This window comes from Pleurodeles waltl, chromosome 3_1 (genome assembly GCF_031143425.1).
Source record: "Pleurodeles waltl isolate 20211129_DDA chromosome 3_1, aPleWal1.hap1.20221129, whole genome shotgun sequence".
Classification (NCBI taxonomy): Eukaryota; Metazoa; Chordata; class Amphibia; order Caudata; family Salamandridae; genus Pleurodeles; species Pleurodeles waltl.
In genome coordinates, this window is record NC_090440.1 from 1,721,208,782 (window position 1) to 1,721,230,459 (window position 21,678).

The following is a 21,678-nucleotide window of genomic DNA, read 5'->3' on the forward strand; positions in this document are numbered from 1 at the left end:
AAAGGTTTATGACGGAGCATTCTTTGACCTATGAATGTCAACATGCTATTCTGTAAATGTAATGTATTTGAAGTGTGTGCTCACAACATTGTATGTCCGGGACTTTTGACTGTTCATAATTTGGTTTCTTCCCTGCACCCATTGTAAGTTGTGCACCTTTGTGCTTTGGGCTAATTCAATTATGTACTCATTGTCTATTCGGTCTCATGTGCTGATATCCTACATACTATCAGGTTGGTTAGACATGAGTTGACCTGTAACAGGTGACAATTTCATGTTCCTTATTCCACAACATCCTTGAATAAACCTTTCATCTTGCTTGTCAGATTGGTGTGAGGGGGGCCTAAACTTTTTTTTGATTGTCGACAGCGGTGTAGTTTCTATTTGTGCTTGATGTTGCGTGTTGTCTTCACATTTCATATTCGCGGTAGTGCACTTATTTTTTTACATTTCCTACAACAAAATCCTCTTTCGTTGCATTTTCATGTGGTAACTCTACAGGATGTGATTCCCCTAATACAACAAGGCGACTTTGTCTGCAATAGAGTTAAAGGACGCTTACTTTCACATCCCAATACATCCAGCGCATCATAAGTACCTTACGTTTGTTATAACTGGAGCACATTACTAGTTAAGTGTTCCCATTTGGAGTCAATACCCTGTGTATTCACCAAATGTCTAGCAGTAGTTACATCACAACTACTCAGACCGAGTATTCATGTGGTCCCATTTCTGGACAATTGGCTCATCAAAACCATTAAGAGTTAGTTGTGTCTGCATCATACTCAATCCACTCCAACTTTTTTTATCAATTGGGCTTTACAATCAACGTACAAAAGTCTCACCTTCAATCTTCAGTTTCAGCCATTTTCTATGCACAGCAGGGATTAGCCTACCCCAATTCAGTCAGTATCCACAACATCACAACGCTGAATCAACAATTCCATCCCAACCAATATATAATAGTTCGAGTAATTAAGAGACTTTTAGGCATACTGGCATCTTGTATTGTAATAGTGCCTCATGCCAGACCATGTATGCAACACCTGCAAGAATGTCTGTGTCTTTGGTCATTCACGGGTCAGTTACAAAATCTAGTGTTAGTTGACAGCTGCACACATCACTCTCTGCAGTGTTGGCACACAAGCTTTCAAAAGGGCGGCCATTTCTAGACCTTGCTTTCCAGATCGTTCTCACAGTGGATGCATCACTCGCAGGATGGGGAGCACACTTAAAGAATCTCAGTTTAGAGCCTCTGGGACACCAAACATGAGACCATCACATGAACTACCTGGAGCATCAGGCAGTTCACCTGGCGCCCAAAAAAATTCTAGTCCACCTCAAAGGAAAAGTTGTCTTGGTCCAGACAGACAATACAAAACAGCCATGTCCTATTTAAAAAAGCGGGAGGGACACTCCCTACAGTTATCACACCTATGTCGGATGATTTGACATTTAGCCCTTCGTCGCAGCATTCACTTACTTAAGGAACACTTCCCAGGGACCGACAGCGACTTTGCTGACCTCAACAGGATGCAGCAACATGTCCACTAGTGGGGACTCCACCCTAGAGTCCTCCTCCCATACTTCCACAAGTGGGGGTTTCCACAGATAAACCAGTTCACAACTACAGACAATGCAAAATGCCCACACTTTGCCTAAAGGCTCCCACTCCCCCTATTCAAGAACAGTGCTCTATAGGTGAACTGGTTTCCGAACTCTGACAAAATTCTCTCACCCTCATTCTAGTAGCTCCCACTTGGGCTCGACAACCATGGTTCACTACATTACTTGAACTTTCTGTAGTGCCTCACAAGAAGTTTCCCCTCAACCTGGATCTTCTCACGCTGAACAGTGGAGAAGGCAGGCACCCAAATACAGATACTCAACCTTGATTTGGCTCTTGAGGTCATACACTTTGGTTACCACGGTCTTGCATCAGAATGTATGACCTTTCTCAAAGAAGCCCGTAAACCCACAACCAGAGTAGTTTACTCTGCAGTGTGGAAAAGATTTGTTTCATACTGCCATAGTAAACATATTGACCCGTTTCCTGCAACTGTTCGGAATATCATCTGCTACTTACTTTTATTTGCACACCTCTGGTCTAGTGTACACTTTACTGTACCTGCATCTGGCTGCAGTTGCCGCCTACTTAGAAAACAGACTGCCTTTATCACTTATCAAAGTACCAGTTATTAACGCATTCATGGAAGATCTGAAGAGTAAGTCCTCCAAGGATTCCCCGTGCACCTGCTTGGAATCTCAACATTGTACGTTCCAGACTTATGGGTCCTCCATTTCAACCATTACATAACTGCCCTCTTGAATTTCTGTCTTGGAAGGTTGCCTTTCTAGTAGCCACTACTTCACTCAAGCGTGTCAGTGCACTCCAGCTATTAACCTTGGAAGAACCTTTCTTCCAGCTACACAAAGACAGGGTAGTCCTGCGAACTAACCCAAAATTCCTTCCAGAGGTAGTCTCACGTTTCCACCTTATTGGGTCAGTGAAATTACCTGTATTCTTTCTTCACCCATAGTTGCGGAAACGGCTCTTCATACATTAGATGTTCAAAGAGCTGTTATGTACTACTTTGACAGAACTAAAGACTTTCTCAAAACAAACCAACATTTTATTTCTTTGTCTCCCCCTGATAAAAGAATGCCCCTTTTATAAACCTGGCATTTCTAGGTGGATAGTTCAAACTTGTTACCTTAAAGCCAAAACGGCTCTACCTGTAACTCTGAACACACAGTACTTGCAAATTTGGGGCTTCAGTGGCTTTCCTGGATAATATTCCTTCCCATAGCTCTGTGTAAAGCAGCTACATGATATACACCACACACCTTTACTAAACATTGTGTAGGTGTTAAATTATGCCCCTGTCGGGCAGTGGTACGTTCCCAACTTTCAAAACTACTGCAAAACCCACAGGTTAGCCACCGCTTTTGGGGGCGCACTGCTTTAAAGTCTATGCAAAGCATGTGTAACTACAGCCACGCATGCCATCAAATGGAAAATCTTACTTACCCAGAAAGCATCTGTTTGTGGCATGTAGTGCTGTAGATTCACATGCACCCACCCTCCTCCCCGGACACCTGTGGCCTTTTCAGTTCCTTTACATTCTCATTTGCATGGAATCTCTCTACTTCCTTTAAACTCCATTCACACCTGCCTGCAGAAAAACAATCTAGCAATGGAGTAAGATGCCCATGTGCATTATCACCAAGAGGAGTCACTCTACCTCGTGACTCGAAAGACTTCTTAGAAGAAAAAGAACTTGCATGCTTCTGGACCGAACACTAGATGGCAGAAGTATGCAAAGCATGCGAATCTACAGCTATATGCCACAAACTGATGCTTTCTTGGGTAAGTAACATCTTATTAATTTGATTTTTATGAAGCTTAACTTGACCAGGAAGGTGTTGGCATGCTGAACAAATATATGGTGGGCTGAGTAATCTCTTTACAATGCGGAGTTCTGAAATGATCTCTAGCATTTCTGTGCCGGTATAAGGTACAAAATGTCTTCTTGAACCTACTACTTAAAGGAAAAATGTGACTGAGCAAAAATGCGAGTGGCTCGGTGATTACCCATGCACAACAATATTTATTGATATAGTAACAGCAGCTTTATACTCTTTAGCACGGACCTTGAACTCGACAATAGCAAACATTTTGCTAGAAAACAATTTTTCTATGCAAGCTGAGTCTGCCAGGCCGGCAACCTATGCACCTTAAGCTCTGTCTTCTTATTTTTGACCCGTTCAGGTAGGCCTCCCTGGCTCTTCAGTTTTTCTCCCGTGCTGTATTTGTCCAGAGTGTGAGGAAGCTTTTGATGTTGGATTAGTAGCATTCAAAACTACTTTCACTGTGGAAATCAAACTATTGACTTTGTGCCAGTTCTGGTGTAGGAGATGAGGTGCAAGCTACATCTATTTGAGAATTCTTTTGTTGATCATTCCTTTCTCAGGTGGTTGGCATTGGAGCAGGGCAGCAGTCTCGGATCCACTGCACGAGGTTAGCTGGTGATAAGGCCAATAACTGGTGGTTGAGACATCACCCACGGGTCCTTTCAATGAAGTTCAAAGCAGGAGTGAAGAGGGCAGAGATGTCGAATGCCATTGACCAGTACGTCACAGGGACCATTGGTGAGGTATGCAGCAACAATTCATTCTTCTGTGGTTTCTTTGTCTTGTAATGTAATTGATAGGGCGAAGTACAGTGTTAATATTATAAGCCAATTTTTTGCTACATAGAATGGACACTTGCATGTAATTCAAAATCCGCCTGTACTGAGCGTGGCTATGGCACATGACCTTGAAGGAATGTAACCTGCTTTCTAACCAGCTATTTGTTCTCTGCTAGTATGGGGGTAGGTGGGTGGTTTGAATGCTAAGGAGATCGCATTGTAATGTAATGCACAGAGTAGCCTCAGCAAAGCCTATCTTGATTTTTGTATCTTGCGGTATACCTTAAAGTAATTTACTATTCAGTCATGCTTCTGGTTTTGTTATGGGGATTCATTAAATGGCAAAAGTGACACTGCTGTCACTCTGTCAAGAGGTTTTATAGCTTGTGTAGGAAGTTGGCTCGGTATATACTATCTCAAAGTGAGAGTGTGCACAGAGTTCAAGGGTTCCCCTTAGAGGTTGATGGTGGCAACATTATATAATTATTATGCTCTATTTTCTGGTAGTGTGGCTGAGCAGTAGGCTTATCAGAGGGTAGTGTTAAGCATTTGTTGTACACACACGGGCAATAAATAAGGAACACTCACTCAAGGACTTAACTCCAGGCCAATAGTTTTTATATGGAAAAAAAAATTTTCTTAATTTATTTTTGAACCACAAGATTCAATATTTGAGGTAAGTACATAAAATGTAAGGTACTTCACACAGGTAAGTATGGAACTTTTAATTAAAGCAGTAGTACACACAGTATAGGTTAAAATGGCATAAGCTATTTTAAAAGTGGACACACTGCAAAAATCAACAGTTCCTGTGGGAGGTAAGTTGACTTGGTTTTCTCAGGTACGTAAAGCACTTACACAGTCCGTCTCCTGGGCATAGGCAGCCCACTGTTGGGGGTTCAAGGCAACCCCAAAGTCACCGCACAGCAACACAGGGCCGGTCAGGTGCAGAGGTCAAAGGAGGGCCCACAACACATAGGTGCCTATGGAGAACAGGGGTGCTCTGGTTCTGGTCTGCTGGCAGGTAAGTACCTGCGTCCTCGGGGAGCAGACCAGGGGGGTTTTGTAGAGCACTTGGGGGGTGGGGGGGGGGAGGTTTCAACACAAACAGGCACACAACACACCCTCCGCTGCACAGGGGCGGCTGGGTGCAGTGTGCAAAGTAGGCATTGGGTTTGCTATAGGAAGCAATGGAGGGACCCGGGAGGGCAGAGGGGGGTTTTCTCAGGCCAGCCACAGACTGGGCTAGGAAGAGGTCTATCTGCTGGTCACTCCTGTACTGGAGGTTGGTTCCTTTCGGTCCTGGGGGCAGCGGGTGCAGTGCTTGTTCCAGGCATTGGGTTCCTTGTTACCAGGCAGTCGCGGTCAGGGGGAAGCCTCTGGATCCTCTCTGCAGGCGTCGCTGAGGGGGGTACAGTGGGGGGGTGAACTCGGGTTACTCAGGTCATCGCAGTTGCCTGGGAGTCCTCTATGCAGTGTTTCTCTGGCGTTCGAGCCGGGGGCGTCTGGTGCAGAGTGAGAAGTCTCCCTTCCAGTGGGAAGGGAGAGTTCTTTCAAAGTTCCTTTAATGTTGCAAAAATGTTGGTTTGTGAACAGTGCCACTGTTCTCAAGAGTTTCTTGGTCCCTTGGGTTCAGGGCAGTCATCTGAGTCCTCGGAGGTCGCTGGTCCCTGTCACCTGCGTTGCTGTGCAGGTTCTTTAAGTCTGGAGACAGGCCTGTAGGGCTGGGGCCACGTCAATTGTTGGTCGTCTATGCAGGGCTTTCAGGTCAGCAGTCCTTTTTGTAGGTTGCAGGAGTCTCATTTCCTGGGTTCAGGGTCGCCCCTAAATACTAAATGTAGGGGTGTGTTTAGGTCTGGGGGGCTGTAGCCAATGGCTTCTGTCCCGGATGGTGGCTACACCCTCTTTGTGCCTCCTCCCTGTGGTAAGGGGAAGGGGGGGCACATCCCTATTCCTATTGGGGGGAATCCTTCAATCTCAAGATGGAGGATTTCTAAAGGCAGGAGTCACCTCAGCTCAGGACACATTAGGGGCTGTCCTGACTGGTGAGTAGCTCCTCCTTGTTTTCCTCATTATCTCCTAAATCCTTACCGCCAAAAGTGGGGTCAGTGGCCTGAGGGGCGGGCATCTCCACTAGCTGGGATGCCCTGGGGTGCTGTAACAAAAGGCATGAGCCTTTGAGGCTCACTGCGGGTGTTAGAGTTCCTGCAGGGGGAGGTGTGAAGCTAATAAAATCAAGCAATCTTATACAATGCCGACAACACACTAGTTAAGTGATAGATACCTTGCACACCCTAGGGTTCACTCTAAATTACCAAAAGTCACACCTTCAACCAGCACAGGTATAACCTTACCTAGGTGCTATCCTAAATACTCAACTAGCCCTAGCTTATCCAAATATACAAAGGATACAAGGTTTTCCAAAATCTCCTACCACTCATACAGCCAAATCAACAATACACTGAGATTTATCATGAAGAGTCTAGGAATGATGGCCTCTTGCATAGCGATACTCCCACATGCAAGACTAAGCATGAGGCCATTCCAACACTGCCTTTCACAGCAATGGTCACAAGCGCACAACTTCAAGATCTAGTGTTCATGGGCCACCAAACACATGTCCCTTCAGTGGTGGAATCGCAGCAATCTAATGAAAGGGTGGTCATTTCAAGACTCTGTGCCTCAGACCATAATCACAACAGATGCGTCAATGATCGGTTGGGGAGCTCACCTAAACAATCAGACCAATCAAGGGCACTAGGATGTCAAACAGCTACACATAAACCACTTAGAATGATTAGCTGTGTTTTTTTGCCCTAAAAGTGTTTCAACCTCTTCTCAAACAAAAGAATGTTCTAATAAAAACAAACAGCATGACAACCATGTATCACCTCAAAAGACAGGTCAGGACACATTCATCTCAGCTGTCCCTTCTAGCCCAAACAATTTGGAAATGGGCAATTCACAATCAAATTCATTTACTAGCACAATATATTCCAGCGATAGACAATCAGCTGGCAGATCTCCTAAACAGAAATCGCCAACAAACACACGAATGGGAGATTCACTCCGAAGTACTTCTAAAGTACTTTCAAAGGTGGGGATTACCAGACATAGATCTATTCGCAACAAGCAAACGCAAAATGCCAAAACTTTGCATCCAGACACCCACATCCCCTATCCAAGGGCAATGCTCTATGGATCAGTTGGTCAGGGATATTTGCTTATGCTTCCCCTCTCCCCACTCCTTCCCTTTATAGTGAGCAAACTAGGTCAAACGTCACTCACCATGATACTCATAGCACCAGCATGGGCACGCCAGCATTGGTACACAACTCTCCTAGATCTGTCTGTAGTACCTCATTCCAAACTTCCAAACAGACCAGATTTGTTAACACAAAACAAAGGTCAAATCGGGCATCCAAACACCAACGCTCTCTAGTGATTTGGCTCCTGAAGTCCTAGAATTTGGTTACCTAAAACTTCCACCAGAATGTATGGAACTAATTAAACAAGCCCATAAACCTACTACTAGACAGACAAGTGGAAAAGATTTGTCTACTACTGTCAGTCTAAAAAGACTGATCCACTTCTATCAAGGTATTGTATGCTATTTACTTCATTTGCAAAAATCACATTTGGCTTTCTCATCCATCAAGACACACCTTACTGCAATATCTGCATACTTAGACTATTCAACATACTTCTCTAGTCAGAGTTCCTGTTATTAAAGCCTTAATGGAAGGATTAAAACACATTATTCCACCTAGAACACCGCCTGTTTAATTGTGGAATTTAAATATTGTACTTACCAGACTCATGGGACTACCTTTTTGAACCCATGCACTCTTGTCAAGTTCAATTTTTAACATGGGAGGTTGCCTTCCTTGTACCTATTACTTCTTTAAGAAGAGTTAGTGAAATACAAGCATTCACTCTTGAAGAAACTTTTTTCCAAGTGCACAAATATAAAGTTGTACGTAAACAAATCCAAAATGTCTGTGAAAAGTATCCTCTCCATTTCACATGAACCAAACAGTGGAATTGCCAGTCTTCTTTCCATAGCCAGACTCTGTGGCAGAAAGAGCTCTTCATACCCTAGATCTCAAAAGAGCTCTTATGTACTATGTAGACAGAACTAAAGATGTTAGGAAAACAAAGCAACTTTTTGTTACTTTCCAACAACCACATAAACAAGGTTTAGATAGATGGATTATTAGATGCGTACAAACATGCTATATCAAAGCAAAAAGACCACTTTTGATCATTCGTAGAGAACATTCCACAAGAAAGAAAGGTGCGTCAATGGCATTCTTAGGAAACGTACCAATGGTTTATATATGTAAGGCAGCCACATGGTCAACTCCCCATACACTTACAACACACTACTGTGTTTTCTCACAGCAACAAGCCACTGTCGGCCAGGTTGTCTTAAGGACATTGTTTCAAACAACTTCAACTCCTACAGGCTAGACACCACTTTTTGGGAGGAGCTTTTTAGTCTATGCATAGCATGTGTATCTGCAGCTACACATGCCATCGAACGGAAAATGTCACTTACCCAGTGTACATTTGTTCGTGGCATGTAGTGCTGCAGATTCACATGCACCCTCCCTCCTCTCCGGAAGCCTGTAGTACGTTTTTACGTATGTATATACATGTACATTTATGTATTTCTTTACTCTGTCACTGTTTTCCCGCAGAGCGTGAAGGAAGGAATCTAACAATGGAGTGCCCATGCGCACTGGAACAGAGAGGAGGAGTCACTCGATCCTGTGACTCCGAAAACACTTCTTCGAAGAAAAATAACTTGTAACAGTCCGAGCCCAACACTAGATGTCGGAAGAGCTATGCATAGCATGTGAATCTGCAGCACTACATGCCACGAACAGATGTACACTGGTTATTTTTTCTATATATATATATATATATATAATATATATGTATGTTCGATGGCATGTGTAGCTGCAGATACACATGCTGTGCACATCCCGCCATCTGGTGTTGGGCTTGGAGTGTTACAAGTTGTTTTTCTTCGAAGAAGTCTTTTCGAGTCACGAGACCGAGGGACTCCTCCCATTTCGACTCCATTGCGCATGGGCGTCGACTCCATCTTAGATTGTTTTTTTTCCGCCATCGGGTTCGGACGTGTTCCTTTTCGCTCCGTGTTTCGGGTCGGAAAGTTAGTTAGAATCTCAGAAAAAACGTCGGTATTGTTTGCGTTCGGTATCGGGTTAGTTACAACAGATCGACACCGAATTTTGAAGAGCTCCGGTGGCCCTTCGGTTTTTTTTTCCGATTTTCCCCCCCGTCGGGGCCTCGTCGGCCCGGCCACGTGTGACTTCAAGGCTGATGGAACGGACCCCATTCCGCTTCTGTCCAAAATGCCATAACAAGTATCCGTATACGGATCAGCATCTGGTCTGTAACTTGTGCTTGTCTCCAGAGCACAAGGAGGATACTTGTGAAGCCTGTCGAGCGTTTCGGTCGAGGAAGACATTAAGAGACCGAAGAGCCAGAAGACTGCAGATGGCGTTGACGCCGACAGGACAAGAGCGTTTCGAGGAGGAAGAGGAGGCTTTCTCTATCCACGAGTCGGACTCGGAAGAGCTCGAAACCGAAGAAATGCCGAAAACCGCGAGTAAGACGTCGAAACATAAGACTCACGAGAAGCCAACAAAAGCCCAGGGGACGCCACCGCCAACAGGCCATGGCTTAACCCAAAAATTAGGTGACCGACCCAAGGCACCGAAAAAGGGCACGCTTGTGTCGAAGTCATCCGACTCCGGTCGAGATACCGCCACACAGCAATCTCGGAGCCGAGACATCGGCTCAGAAAAATTTCGGCTTCGGGACAGCGGCACCGAACAATTTCAGCACCGAGACACCACCAAGCCGAAAATTAAAAAGGTTTCTTCGGAGCCTAAAAAGACGTTCGAAAATGTTTTGGTTCCGAAACATCCAGCCTCTGAGCCGAAAACAGGTTCCTATACAGAGGAACAAGGACTGTCCTCCCAAATGCAAAAGCATAGATTCGGAGAGGAGCTTGAAGCAGTAGAGCCAGACTATACTCAAAGAAGGCTCCACATTCAAGAAGACACAGGGAAGATAACCACTCTTCCCCCCCCCCCTATTAAGATAAAAAGAAAACTTGCCTTTCAAGAAAAGGACAAGCAACCACAGGCAAAGGTAGCAAGGAAAACAACTCCACCACCGTCAGTGCACACATCACCGGTAGCAACTCCTCCACTGATGCACTCCCCGACTTATACTACAATGAGTCAAGATGATCCCGATGCATGGGACCTGTACGACGCTCTAGTATCGGACAACAGCCCAGACTCGTACCCTACCAGGCCGTCCCCACCTGAGGACAGTACATCTTACACACAGGTGGTCGCAAGGGCAGCTGCTTTCCATAACGTCACCTTGCATTCCGAACCAGTTGAGGATGACTTTTTGTTTAACACGCTATCCTCCGCTCATAGCCAATACCAAAGCCTACCTATGCTCCCAGGAATGCTAAAACATTCAAAACAAATCTTTCAGGATTCTGTTAAAGGCAGAGCCATAACTCCAAGGGTGGAGAAAAAGTAGAAGCCACCGCCAACAGATCCAGTTTATATTACAACACAGTTAACACCAGACTCAGTAGTTGTCGGGGCAGCTCGTAAGAGAGCGAACTCTCATACCTCTGGGGACGCACCACCTCCAGACAAGGAGAGTCGCAAATTTGATGCTGCGGGCAAAACGGTTGCAGCACAAGCAGCAAACCAATGGCGCATTGCCAATTCACAAGCACTTTTGGCAAGATACGATAGAGCTCACTGGGAGGAGATGCAACATTTCATAGAACACTTACCCAAAGAGTTCCAAAAAAGAGCACAGCAAGTGGTGGAAGAAGGACAAAGTATCTCTAATAATCAGATACGGTCTTCGATGGATGCAGCAGATACGGCTGCAAGGACAGTAAATACTGCAATAACAATAAGAAGGCACGCATGGCTGCGCACGTCAGGGTTCAAGCCGGAAATCCAACAAGCCGTGCTAAATATGCCATTTAATGAACAGCAGTTGTTTGGGCCGGAAGTCGACACTGCTATTGATAAACTCAAGAAAGACACTGTTACAGCAAAAGCCATGGGCGCACTCTACTCCCGCAGAGCAGAGGCACATTTCGCAAAATACCTTTTAGGGGAGGGTTTCGAGGGCAACCTACAGAAACCACAACATCACAAACCAGGCCCACTTACCAAAGCCAATATCAGCGGGGAGGTTTTCGGGGGCAATATAGAGGGGGCCAATTCCAGAAAAATAGAGGAAAGTTCCAAAGCCCCAAAACTCCTCAAAATAAACAGTGACTTACTAGTCACACATCCCCACCACATAACACCTGTGGGGGGGGGAGACTAAGCCAATTTTACAAACATTGGGAAGAGATAACAACAGATACTTGGGTACTAGCAATTATCCAGCATGGTTATTGCATAGAATTTCTCAAATTCCCTCCAACAGTCCCACCGAAAACACACAGTATGTCAAAACAACATATAGATCTTCTAGGATTAGAAGTTCAAGCATTGCTCCAAAAAGAAGCAATAGAATTAGTACCAAAACAAGAATTAAACACAGGAGTTTACTCACTGTATTTTCTAATACCCAAAAAAGACAAGACTCTAAGACCTATACTAGATCTCAGAATATTAAATACATACATCAAATCAGACCACTTTCACATGGTTACATTACAAGAAGTAATCCCACTGCTCAAACAACAAGACTACATGACAACACTGGATCTAAAGGATGCATATTTCCATATACCAATACATCCTTCACACAGAAAGTACCTAAGGTTTGTATTCCAAGGGATACATTACCAATTCAAAGTGTTGCCATTTGGAATAACAACTGCGCCAATAGTTTTTACAAAATGTCTGGCAGTAGTAGCTGCACATATCAGAAGGCAGCAAATACATGTGTTCCCGTACCTAGACGATTGGTTAATCAAAAACAACACGCAAATACAGTGTTCACAACACACAAAATATGTCATAGAAACCCTACACAAACTAGGTTTCTCAATCAACTACCCAAAGTCACACCTTCTGCCGTGTCAAACACAGCAATACCTAGGGGCAACAATCAACACAGTAAAAGGGATTGCCACTCCAAGTCCACAAAGAGTTCAAACATTTCACAATGTAATACGAGCCATGTATCCAAAACAAGATACAGGTCAAAATGGTAATGAAACTGCTAGGCATGATGTCTTCATGCATAGCCATTGTCCCAAATGCAAGGCTGCACCTGCGGCCCTTACAACAGTGCCTAGCATCACAATGGTCACAAGCACAGGGTCAACTTCTAGATCTGGTGTTGATAGACCGCCAAACATACATCTCGCTTCAATGGTGGAACAGTATAAATTTAAACCAAGTGCGGCCTTTTCAAGACCCAGTGCCACAATACGTGATAACGACAGATGCATCCATGACAGGGTGGGGAGCACACCTCAATCAGCACAGCATCCAAGGACCATGGGACTTACAGCAAAGACAGTTTCATATAAATCACTTAGAACTGTTAGCGGTATTCCTGGCGCTGAAAGCATTTCAACCCATAATAACCCACAAATACATTCTTGTCAAAACAGACAACCTGACAACAATGTATTACCTAAACAAACAGGGAGGAACACACTCGACACAGTTGTGTCTCCTGACACACAAAATATGGCATTGGGCGATTCACAACCACATTCGCCTAATAGCACAATTTATTCCAGGGATTCAGAATCAGTTAGCAGACAATCTCTCTCGGGATCACCGACAGATCCACAAATGGAAAATTCACCCCCAAATAAAAAACACTTACTTCCAAATTTGGGGAACACCACTTGAATCAAATGGTAGAATTACCAGTGTTCTTCCCACAGCCAGATTCTGTAGCTGAAAGAGCTACATACATTAGACATCAAAAGAGCACTAATGTACTACATTGACTGAACCAAACTAATTCGAAAGACAAAACAACTATTTATTGCCTTTCAAAAACCTCATACAGGAAATCCAATTTCAAAACAAGGCATTGCTAGATGGATAGTTAAGTGCATTCAAACTTGCTATCTCAAAGCTAAAAGAGAGCTGCCTATTACACCAAAGGCACACTCAACCAGAAAGAAAGGTGCTACCATGGCCTTTCTAGGAAATATTCCAATGAACGAAATATGTAAGGCAGCAACATGGTCTACGCCTCATACATTTACCAAGCACTACTGTGTAGATGTGTTAACTGCACAACAGGCAACAGTAGGTCAAGCTGTACTAAGAACATTATTTCAAACTACTTCAACTCCTACAGGCTGAACTACCGCTTTTGGGGAGATAACTACTTACTAGTCTATGCACAGCATGTGTATCTGCAGCTACACATGCCATCGAACAGAAAATGTCACTTACCCAGTGTACATCTGTTCGTGGCATTAGTCGCTGCAGATTCACATGCGCCCACCCGCCTCCCCGGGAGCCTGTAGCCGTTTAGAAGTAGATCTTGAACATTTGTACATTTGTAAATATATTACTTTAAACTTCATTGTATACATACGTATTCACTCCATTGCATGGGCACTATTACTAGCATACACAACTCCTACCTCACCCTCTGCTGGGAAAACAATCTAAGATGGAGTCGACGCCCATGCGCAATGGAGTCGAAATGGGAGGAGTCCCTCGGTCTCGTGACTCAAAGACTTCTTCGAAGAAAAACAACTTGTAACACTCCGAGCCCAACACCAGATGGCGGGATGTGCACAGCATGTGAATCTGCAGCGACTAATGCCACGAACAGATGTACACTGGGTAAGTGACATTTTCTATGTGTAGCTGCAGATACACATGCTGTGCATTATCCTGCCATCTAGTGTTGGGCTCGGAGTGTTACAAGTTGTTTTTCTTCAATGTCTTTTCGAGTCGCAAGACCGAGGGACACCTCCCTTTCGGCTCCATTGCGCATGGGCGTCGACTCCATCTTAGACTGTTTTCTTTCCGCCATCGGGTTCGGACGTGTTCCTCTACGCTCGTGTTTCGGTTCTGAAAAGATAGTTAGACATCGGAAAATTTGACGGTATTGTTTGCGCTCGGTATAGGGTTAGTGCTAGCACATCGACACTGAAGAAAGAAAAGTTCTGCCAACCCTTCAGGGTTTCCACGCCTCGACGGGGCCTGGTCGGCCTGACCTCGTCCATCTTCGACGCTCATGGACCGGACCCCCTTCCGCTTCTGCCCCAACTGCCACGCAAAGTATCCATATACAGACCAACACTTTGTCTGTAATCTGTGTTTGTCCCCCGAACACAAAGAGGATACTTGTGAGGCCTGTCGGGCATTTCGATCCAAGAAGACACTGCGGGATCGTAGAGCTCGAAGTCTCCAGATGGCGTCGACACCGGCCGTACACACCGTCGAGGAAGAGGAAACATTCTCCATTCGAGATTCAGACTCTGACAAGTCAGAGAGTGAGCAGCCGAAGACTCAGCAAACCGTGAGTGTAAGGAAATGCCTCCTTAGCAAAGGCAAAAAGTCAGGGGGTAACCATGCTGATGCTATGTTTTGAATTGAAAGTGTGCTGAGGCCTGCTAACCAGGCCCCAGCACCAGTGTTCTTTCCCTAACCTGTACTTTTGTTTTTACAATTGGCACACCCTGGCATCCAGGTAAGTCCCTTGTAACTGGTACCCCTGGTACCAAGGGCCCTGATGCCAGGGAAGGTCTCTAAGGGCTGCAGCATATCTTATGCCACCCTAGGGGCCCCTCACTCAGCACAGACACACTGCTTGCCAGCTTGTGTGTGCTGGTGAGGACAAAACGAGTAAGTCGACATGGCACTCCCCTCAGGGTGCCATGCCAACCTCACACTGCCTATGCAGTATAGATAAGTCATCCCTCTAGCAGGCCTTACAGCCCTAAGGCAGGGTGCACTACACCATAGGTGAGGGCACCAGTGCATGAGCACTGTGCCCCTACAGTGTCTTAAGCCAAACCTTAGACATTGTAAGTGCAGGGTAGCCATAAGAGTATATGGTCTGGGAGTCTCAAACGAACTCCACAGCACCATAATGGCTACACTGAAAACTGGGAAGTTTGGTATCAAACTTCTCAGCACAATAAATGCACACTGATGCCAGTGTACATTTTATTGTAAACTACACCTTAGAGGGGCCCCCTGAAACCTTAACCAACTACCTGTGTAGGCTGACTGGTTTTAGCAGCCTGCCACACTAGAGACATGTTGCTGGCCCCATGGGGAGAGTGCCTTTGTCACTCTGTGGCCAGTAACAAAGCCTGCACTGGGTGGAGATGCTATCACCTCCCCCAGGCAGGAGCTGTAACACCTGGCGGTGAGCCTCAAAGGCTCACCCCTTTGTCACAGCACCGCAGGACACTCCAGCTAGTGGAGTTGCCCGCCCCCTCCGGCCCCGGCCCCCACTTTTGGCGGCAAGGCCGGAGAAAATAATGAGAATAACAAGGAGGAGTCACTGGCCAGTCAGGACAGCCCCTAAGGTGTCCTGAGCTGAGGTGACTAACTTTTAGAAATCCTCCATCTTGCAGATGGAGGATTCCCCCAATAGGGTTAGGATTGTGACCCCCCTCCCCTTGGGAGGAGGCACAAAGAGGGTGTACCCACCCTCAGGGCTAGTAGCCATTGGCTACTAACCCCCCAGACCTAAACACGCCCTTAAATTTAGTATTTAAGGGCTACCCTGAACCCTAGAAAATTAGATTCCTGCAACAACAAGAAGGACTGCCTAGCTGAAAACCCCTGCGGAGGAAGACCAGAAGACAACAACTGCCTTGGCTCCAGAAACTCACCGGCCTGTCTCCTGCCTTCCAAAGAACTCTGCTCCAGCGACGCCTTCCAAAGGGACCAGCGACCTCTGAATCCTCTGAGGACTGCCCTGCTTCGACGACGACAAGAAACTCCCGAGGACAGCGGACCTGCTCCAAAAAGACTGCAACTTTATCCAAAGGAGCAGCTTTAAAGACCCCTGCAATCTCCCCGCAAGAAGCGTGAGACTTGCAACACTGCACCCGGCGACCCCGACTCGGCTGGTGGAGAACCAACACCTCAGGGAGGACCCCCGGACTACTCTACGACTGTGTACCAAAACCTGTCCCCCCTGAGCCCCCACAGCGCCGCCTGCAGAGGGAATCCCGAGGCTTCCCCTGACCGCGACTCTCTGAAACCTAAGTCCCGACGCCTGGAAAAGACCCTGCACCCGCAGCCCCCAGGACCTGAAGGACCGGACTTTCACTGCAGAAGTGACCCTCAGGAGTCCCTCTCCCTTGCCCAAGTGGAGGTTTCCCCGAGGAAGCCCCCCCTTGCCTGCCTGCAGCGCTGAAGAGATCCCTTGATCTCTCATTGACTTCCATTGCGAACCCGACGCTTGTTCTAACACTGCACCCGGCCGCCCCCGCGCCGCTGAGGGTGAAATTTCTGTGTGGGCTTGTGTCCCCCCCGGTGCCCTACAAAACCCCCCTGGTCTGCCCTCCGAAGACGCGGGTACTTACCTGCTGGCAGACTGGAACCGGGGCACCCCCTTCTCTCCATTGCAGCCTATGCGTTTTGGGCACCACTTTGACCTCTGCACCTGACCGGCCCTGAGCTGCTGGTGTGGTAACTTTGGGGTTGCTCTGAACCCCCAACGGTGGGCTACCTTGGACCAAGAACTGAACCCTGTAAGTGTCTTACTTACCTGGTAAAACTAACAAAAACTTACCTCCCCCAGGAACTGTGAAAATTGCACTAAGTGTCCACTTTTAAAATAGCTATTTGTGAATAACTTGAAAAGTATACATGCAATTGAAATAATTCAAAGTTCCCAATGTACTTACCTGCAATACCTTTCAAACAAGATATTACATGTTAAATTTGAACCTGTGGTTCTTAAAATAAACTAAGAAAAGATATTTTTCTATAACAAAACCTATTGGCTGGATTTGTCTCTGAGTGTGTGTACCTCATTTATTGTCTATGTGTATGTACAACAAATGCTTAACACTACTCCTTGGATAAGCCTACTGCTCGACCACACTACCACAAAATAGAGCATTAGTATTATCTCTTTTTACCACTATTTTACCTCTAAGGGGAACCCTTGGACTCTGTGCATGCTATTCCTTACTTTGAAATAGCACATACAGAGCCAACTTCCTACATTGGTGGATCAGCGGTGGGGTACAAGACTTTGCATTTGCTGGACTACTCAGCCAATACCTGATCACACGACAAATTCCAAAATTGTCATTAGAAATTGATTTTTGCAATTTGAAAAGTTTTCTAAATTCTTTAAAGTCCTGCTAGGGCCTTGTTAGTCCCTGTTAGCATTTCTTTTAGAGTTTAAAAGTTTGGTAAAAGTTTGAATTAGAACCTAGAACTAGTTTTAGATTCTTAAAAAGTATTCCAACTTTTAGAAGCATAATGTCTAGTGCAGAGATGAATGTGGTGGAACTCGACACCACACCTTACCTCCATCTTAAGATGAGGGAGCTAAGGTCACTGTAAAATAAAGAAAATAGTAATGGGCCCCAGACCTTCCAAACTACAGCTCCAGGAGCTGTTGGCAGAGTTTGAAAAGGCCAACCCCTCTGAGGATGGCAACACAGAGGATGAAGATAGTGACTTGGAGGAAAATTCCCCCCTACCAGTCCTACTTGGGGAGAACAGGGCTTCTCAAGCCCTGACTCCACAAATAATAGTCAGAGATGCTGGCTCCCTCACAGGAGGGACCAACAACTCTGAAATCACTGAGGATAACTCCAGTGAAGAGGACATCCAGCTAGCCAGGATGGCCAAAAGATTGGCTTTGGAAAGACAGATCCTAGCCATAGAAAGGGAAAGGCAAGAGATGGGCCTAGGACCCATCAATGGTGGCAGCAACATAAATAGGGTCAGAGATTCTCCTGACATGTTGAAAATCCCTAAAGGGATTGTAACTAAATATGAAGATGGTGATGACATCACCAAATGGTTCACAGCTTTTGAGAGGGCTTGTGTAACCAGAAAAGTGAACAGATCTCACTGGGGTGCTCTCCTTTGGGAAATGTTCACAGGAAAGTGTAGGGATAGACTCCTCACACTCTCTGGAAAAGATGCAGAATCTTATGACCTCATGAAGGGTACCCTGATTGAGGGCTTTGGATTCTCCACTGAGGAGTATAGGATTAGATTCAGGGGGGCTCAAAAATCCTCGAGCCAGACCTGGGTTGACTTTGTAGACTACTCAGTAAAAACACTATATGGTTGGATTCAAGGCAGTGGTGTAAGTAATTATGATGGGCTGTACAATTTATTTGTGAAAACACCTGTTAAGTAATTGTTTCAATGATAAACTGCATCAGCATCTGGTGGACCTAGGACCAATTTCTCCCCAAGAATTGGGAAAGAAGGCGGACCATTGGGTCAAGACTAGGGTGTCCAAAACTTCCACAGGGGTTGACCAAAAGAAAGGGGTCACAAAACCTCCCCAGGGGAAAGGTGGTGAAACAGCCAAAAATTAAAAATAGTAAAGAGTCTTCTACAGGCCCCCAAAAACCTGCACAGGAGGGTGGGCCCAGGGCCTCTTCACAAAACAATCCTGGGTACAAGGGTAAAAACTTTGATCCCAAAAAGGCCTGGTGTCGTAGCTGTAATCAGCCTGGACACCAAACTGGAGACCAGGCCTGTCCCAAGAAAGGTTCCACTCCAAACTCCAATCCAGGTAACACTGGAATGGCTAGTCTCCAAGTGGGATCAACAGTGTGCCCAGAGCAAATCAGGGTCCACACTGAAGCTACTCTAGTCTCTGAGGGTGGGGTGGATTTGGCCACACTAGCTGCCTGGCCGCCTAACATGCAAAAATACAGGCAGCAGCTCTTTATTAATGGGACAAGTGTAGAGGGCCTGAGGGATACAGGTGCCAGTGTCACCATGGTGACAGAGAAACTGGTTTCCCCTGGCCAATACCTGACTGGAAAAACCTATACAGTCACCAACGCTGACAATCAGACTAAAGCACATCCCATGGCAATGGTAACTTTAGAATGGGGAGGGGTCAATGGCCTGAAACAGGTGGTGGTCTCCTCAAACATCCCAGTAGACTGTCTGCTTGGAAATGACCTGGAGTCCTCAGCATGGGCTGAGGTAGAACTAAAAACCCATGCAGCCATGCTGGGTATCCCTGAACTGGTGTGTTTAAAAACAAGAGCACAATGCAAGGCACAGGGTGAAAAAGTAGAGCTGGAGTCTGGAAGAAAGGCCCAGCCTACCAAGAGAAAAGGAAAGTCAGTTGGGAAACCAACTGCAACACAGTCAGAAAAAGAGAACCTCTCTTCTCAGGAAGAAGTTCTGCCCTCTGAGGGAACTGAGCCTTTGGAGCTTGAACCTTATCAGGTTGAGCTCTTAGGCCCAGGGGGACCCTCAAGGGAGGAGCTGTGTAAGGGACAAGAAACCTGTCCCTCTCTTGAAGGCCTTAGGCAGCAAGCTGCTGAAGAGTCCAAGGGCAAGAAAAATGGAACACATAGGGTCTATTGGGAAGATGGACTCCTGTACACTGAGGCCAGAGACCCCAAACCTGGTGCCACTAGGAGAGTGGTAGTGCCTCAGTCGTTCAGAGAGTTTATTCTGACCTTAGCCCATGATATTCCCCTTGCTGGGCATTTGGGACAAACCAAGACGTGGGAGAGGTTAGTCAACCACTTCTACTGGCCCAATATGTCCCAGAAGGTTAAGGAGTTTTGCCTCTCCTGCCCCACCTGTCAAGCCAGTGGTAAGACAGGTGGGCATCCAAAGGCCCCCCTCATTCCACTTCCAGTGGTGGGGGTCCCCTTTGAAAGAGTGAGTGTGGATTTAGTTGGTCCACTAGAACCTCCCACAGCCTCAGGAAATATGTATATCCTAGTAGTAGTGGATCATGCTACTAGGTATCCTGAAGCTATTCCCCTTGGGTCAACTACTGCCCCTGCAGTAGCCAAGGCCCTCATTGGTATCTTTACCAGAGTGGGTTTCCCTAAGGAGGTGGTGTCTGACAGAGGTACCAACTTCATGTCAGCATACCTAAAACACATGTGGAATGAGTGTGGGGTGACTTACAAATTCACTACACCATACCATCCACAAACTAATGGCTTAGTTGAGAGATTCAACAAGACATTAAAAGGCATGATCATGGGGCTCCCAGAAAAGCTCAAAAGGAGATGGGATGTCCTCTTGCCATGTCTGCTTTTCGCTTACAGAGAGGTGCCACAGAAGGGAGTAGGATTCTCACCCTTTGAACTTCTGTTTGGTCACCCTGTAAGGGGACCACTTGCTCTTGTTAAAGAAGGCTGGGAGAGACCTCTTCATGAGCCTAAACAGGACATAGTGGACTATGTACTTGGCCTTCGCTCTAGAATGGCAGAGTACATGGAAAAGGCAAGCAAAAACCTTGAGGCCAGCCAACAGCTCCAGAAGTTTTGGTATGACCAAAAGGCTGCAATGGTTGAGTTCCAACCAGGGCAGAAAGTCTGGGTTCTGGAGCCTGTGGCTCCCAGGGCACTTCAGGACAAATGGAGTGGCCTTTACCCAGTGCTAGAAAGGAAGAGTCAGGTCACCTACCTGGTGGACCTGGGCACAAGCAGGAGCCCCAAGAGGGTGATCCATGTGAACCGCCTTAAGCTCTTCCATGACAGGGCTGATGTAAATCTGTTGATGGTAACAGATGAGGATCAGGAGGCAGAGAGTGAACCTCTCCCTGATCTTCTGTCATCAGACCCAAAAGATGGCTCAGTAGATGGAGTGATCTACTCAGACACCCTCTCTGGCCAACAGCAAGCTGATTGTAGGAGAGTCCTACAACAGTTTCCTGAACTCTTCTCCCTAACCCCTGGTCAGACACACCTGTGTACCCATGATGTGGACACAGGAGACAGCATGCCTGTCAAAAACAAAATCTTTAGACAGTCTGACCATGTTAAGGAAAGCATCAAGGTGGAAGTCCACAAGATGCTGGAATTGGGAGTAATTGAGCGCTCTGACAGCCCCTGGGCTAGCCCAGTGGTCTTAGTCCCCAAACCTCACACCAAAGATGGAAAGAAAGAGATGAGGTTTTGTGTGCACTACAGAGGGCTCAACTCTGTCACCAAGACAGACGCCCATCCAATTCCTAGAGCTGATGAGCTCATAGACAAATTAGGTGCTGCCAAATTCTTAAGTACCTTTGACTTGACAGCAGGGTACTGGCAAATAAAAATGGCACCTGGAGCAAAAGAGAAAACAGCATTCTCCACACCTGATGGGCATTATCAGTTTACTGTTATGCCCTTTGGTTTAAAGAATGCCCCTGCCACCTTCCAAAGGTTGGTGAATCAAGTCCTTGCTGGCTTGGAGTCCTTTAGCACAGCTTATCTTGATGATATTGCTGTCTTTAGCTCCACCTGGCAGGATCACCTGGTCCACCTGAAGAAGGTTTT

At 46.1% G+C, this 21,678-nt stretch overlaps 1 protein-coding gene across 1 annotated transcript in view; it reads left to right on the forward strand.

The window, feature by feature from the left end:
- The window catches only part of ATIC (5-aminoimidazole-4-carboxamide ribonucleotide formyltransferase/IMP cyclohydrolase), a 181,012-nt gene that overhangs the window by 102,190 nt on the left and 57,144 nt on the right, over positions 1 to 21,678 (forward strand). The window contains exon 14 of the mRNA XM_069225634.1: positions 3,975 to 4,157. Within this exon, the coding sequence (XP_069081735.1) occupies positions 3,975 to 4,157 (183 nt within the window). The remainder of the gene's footprint in view (positions 1 to 3,974; positions 4,158 to 21,678) is intronic.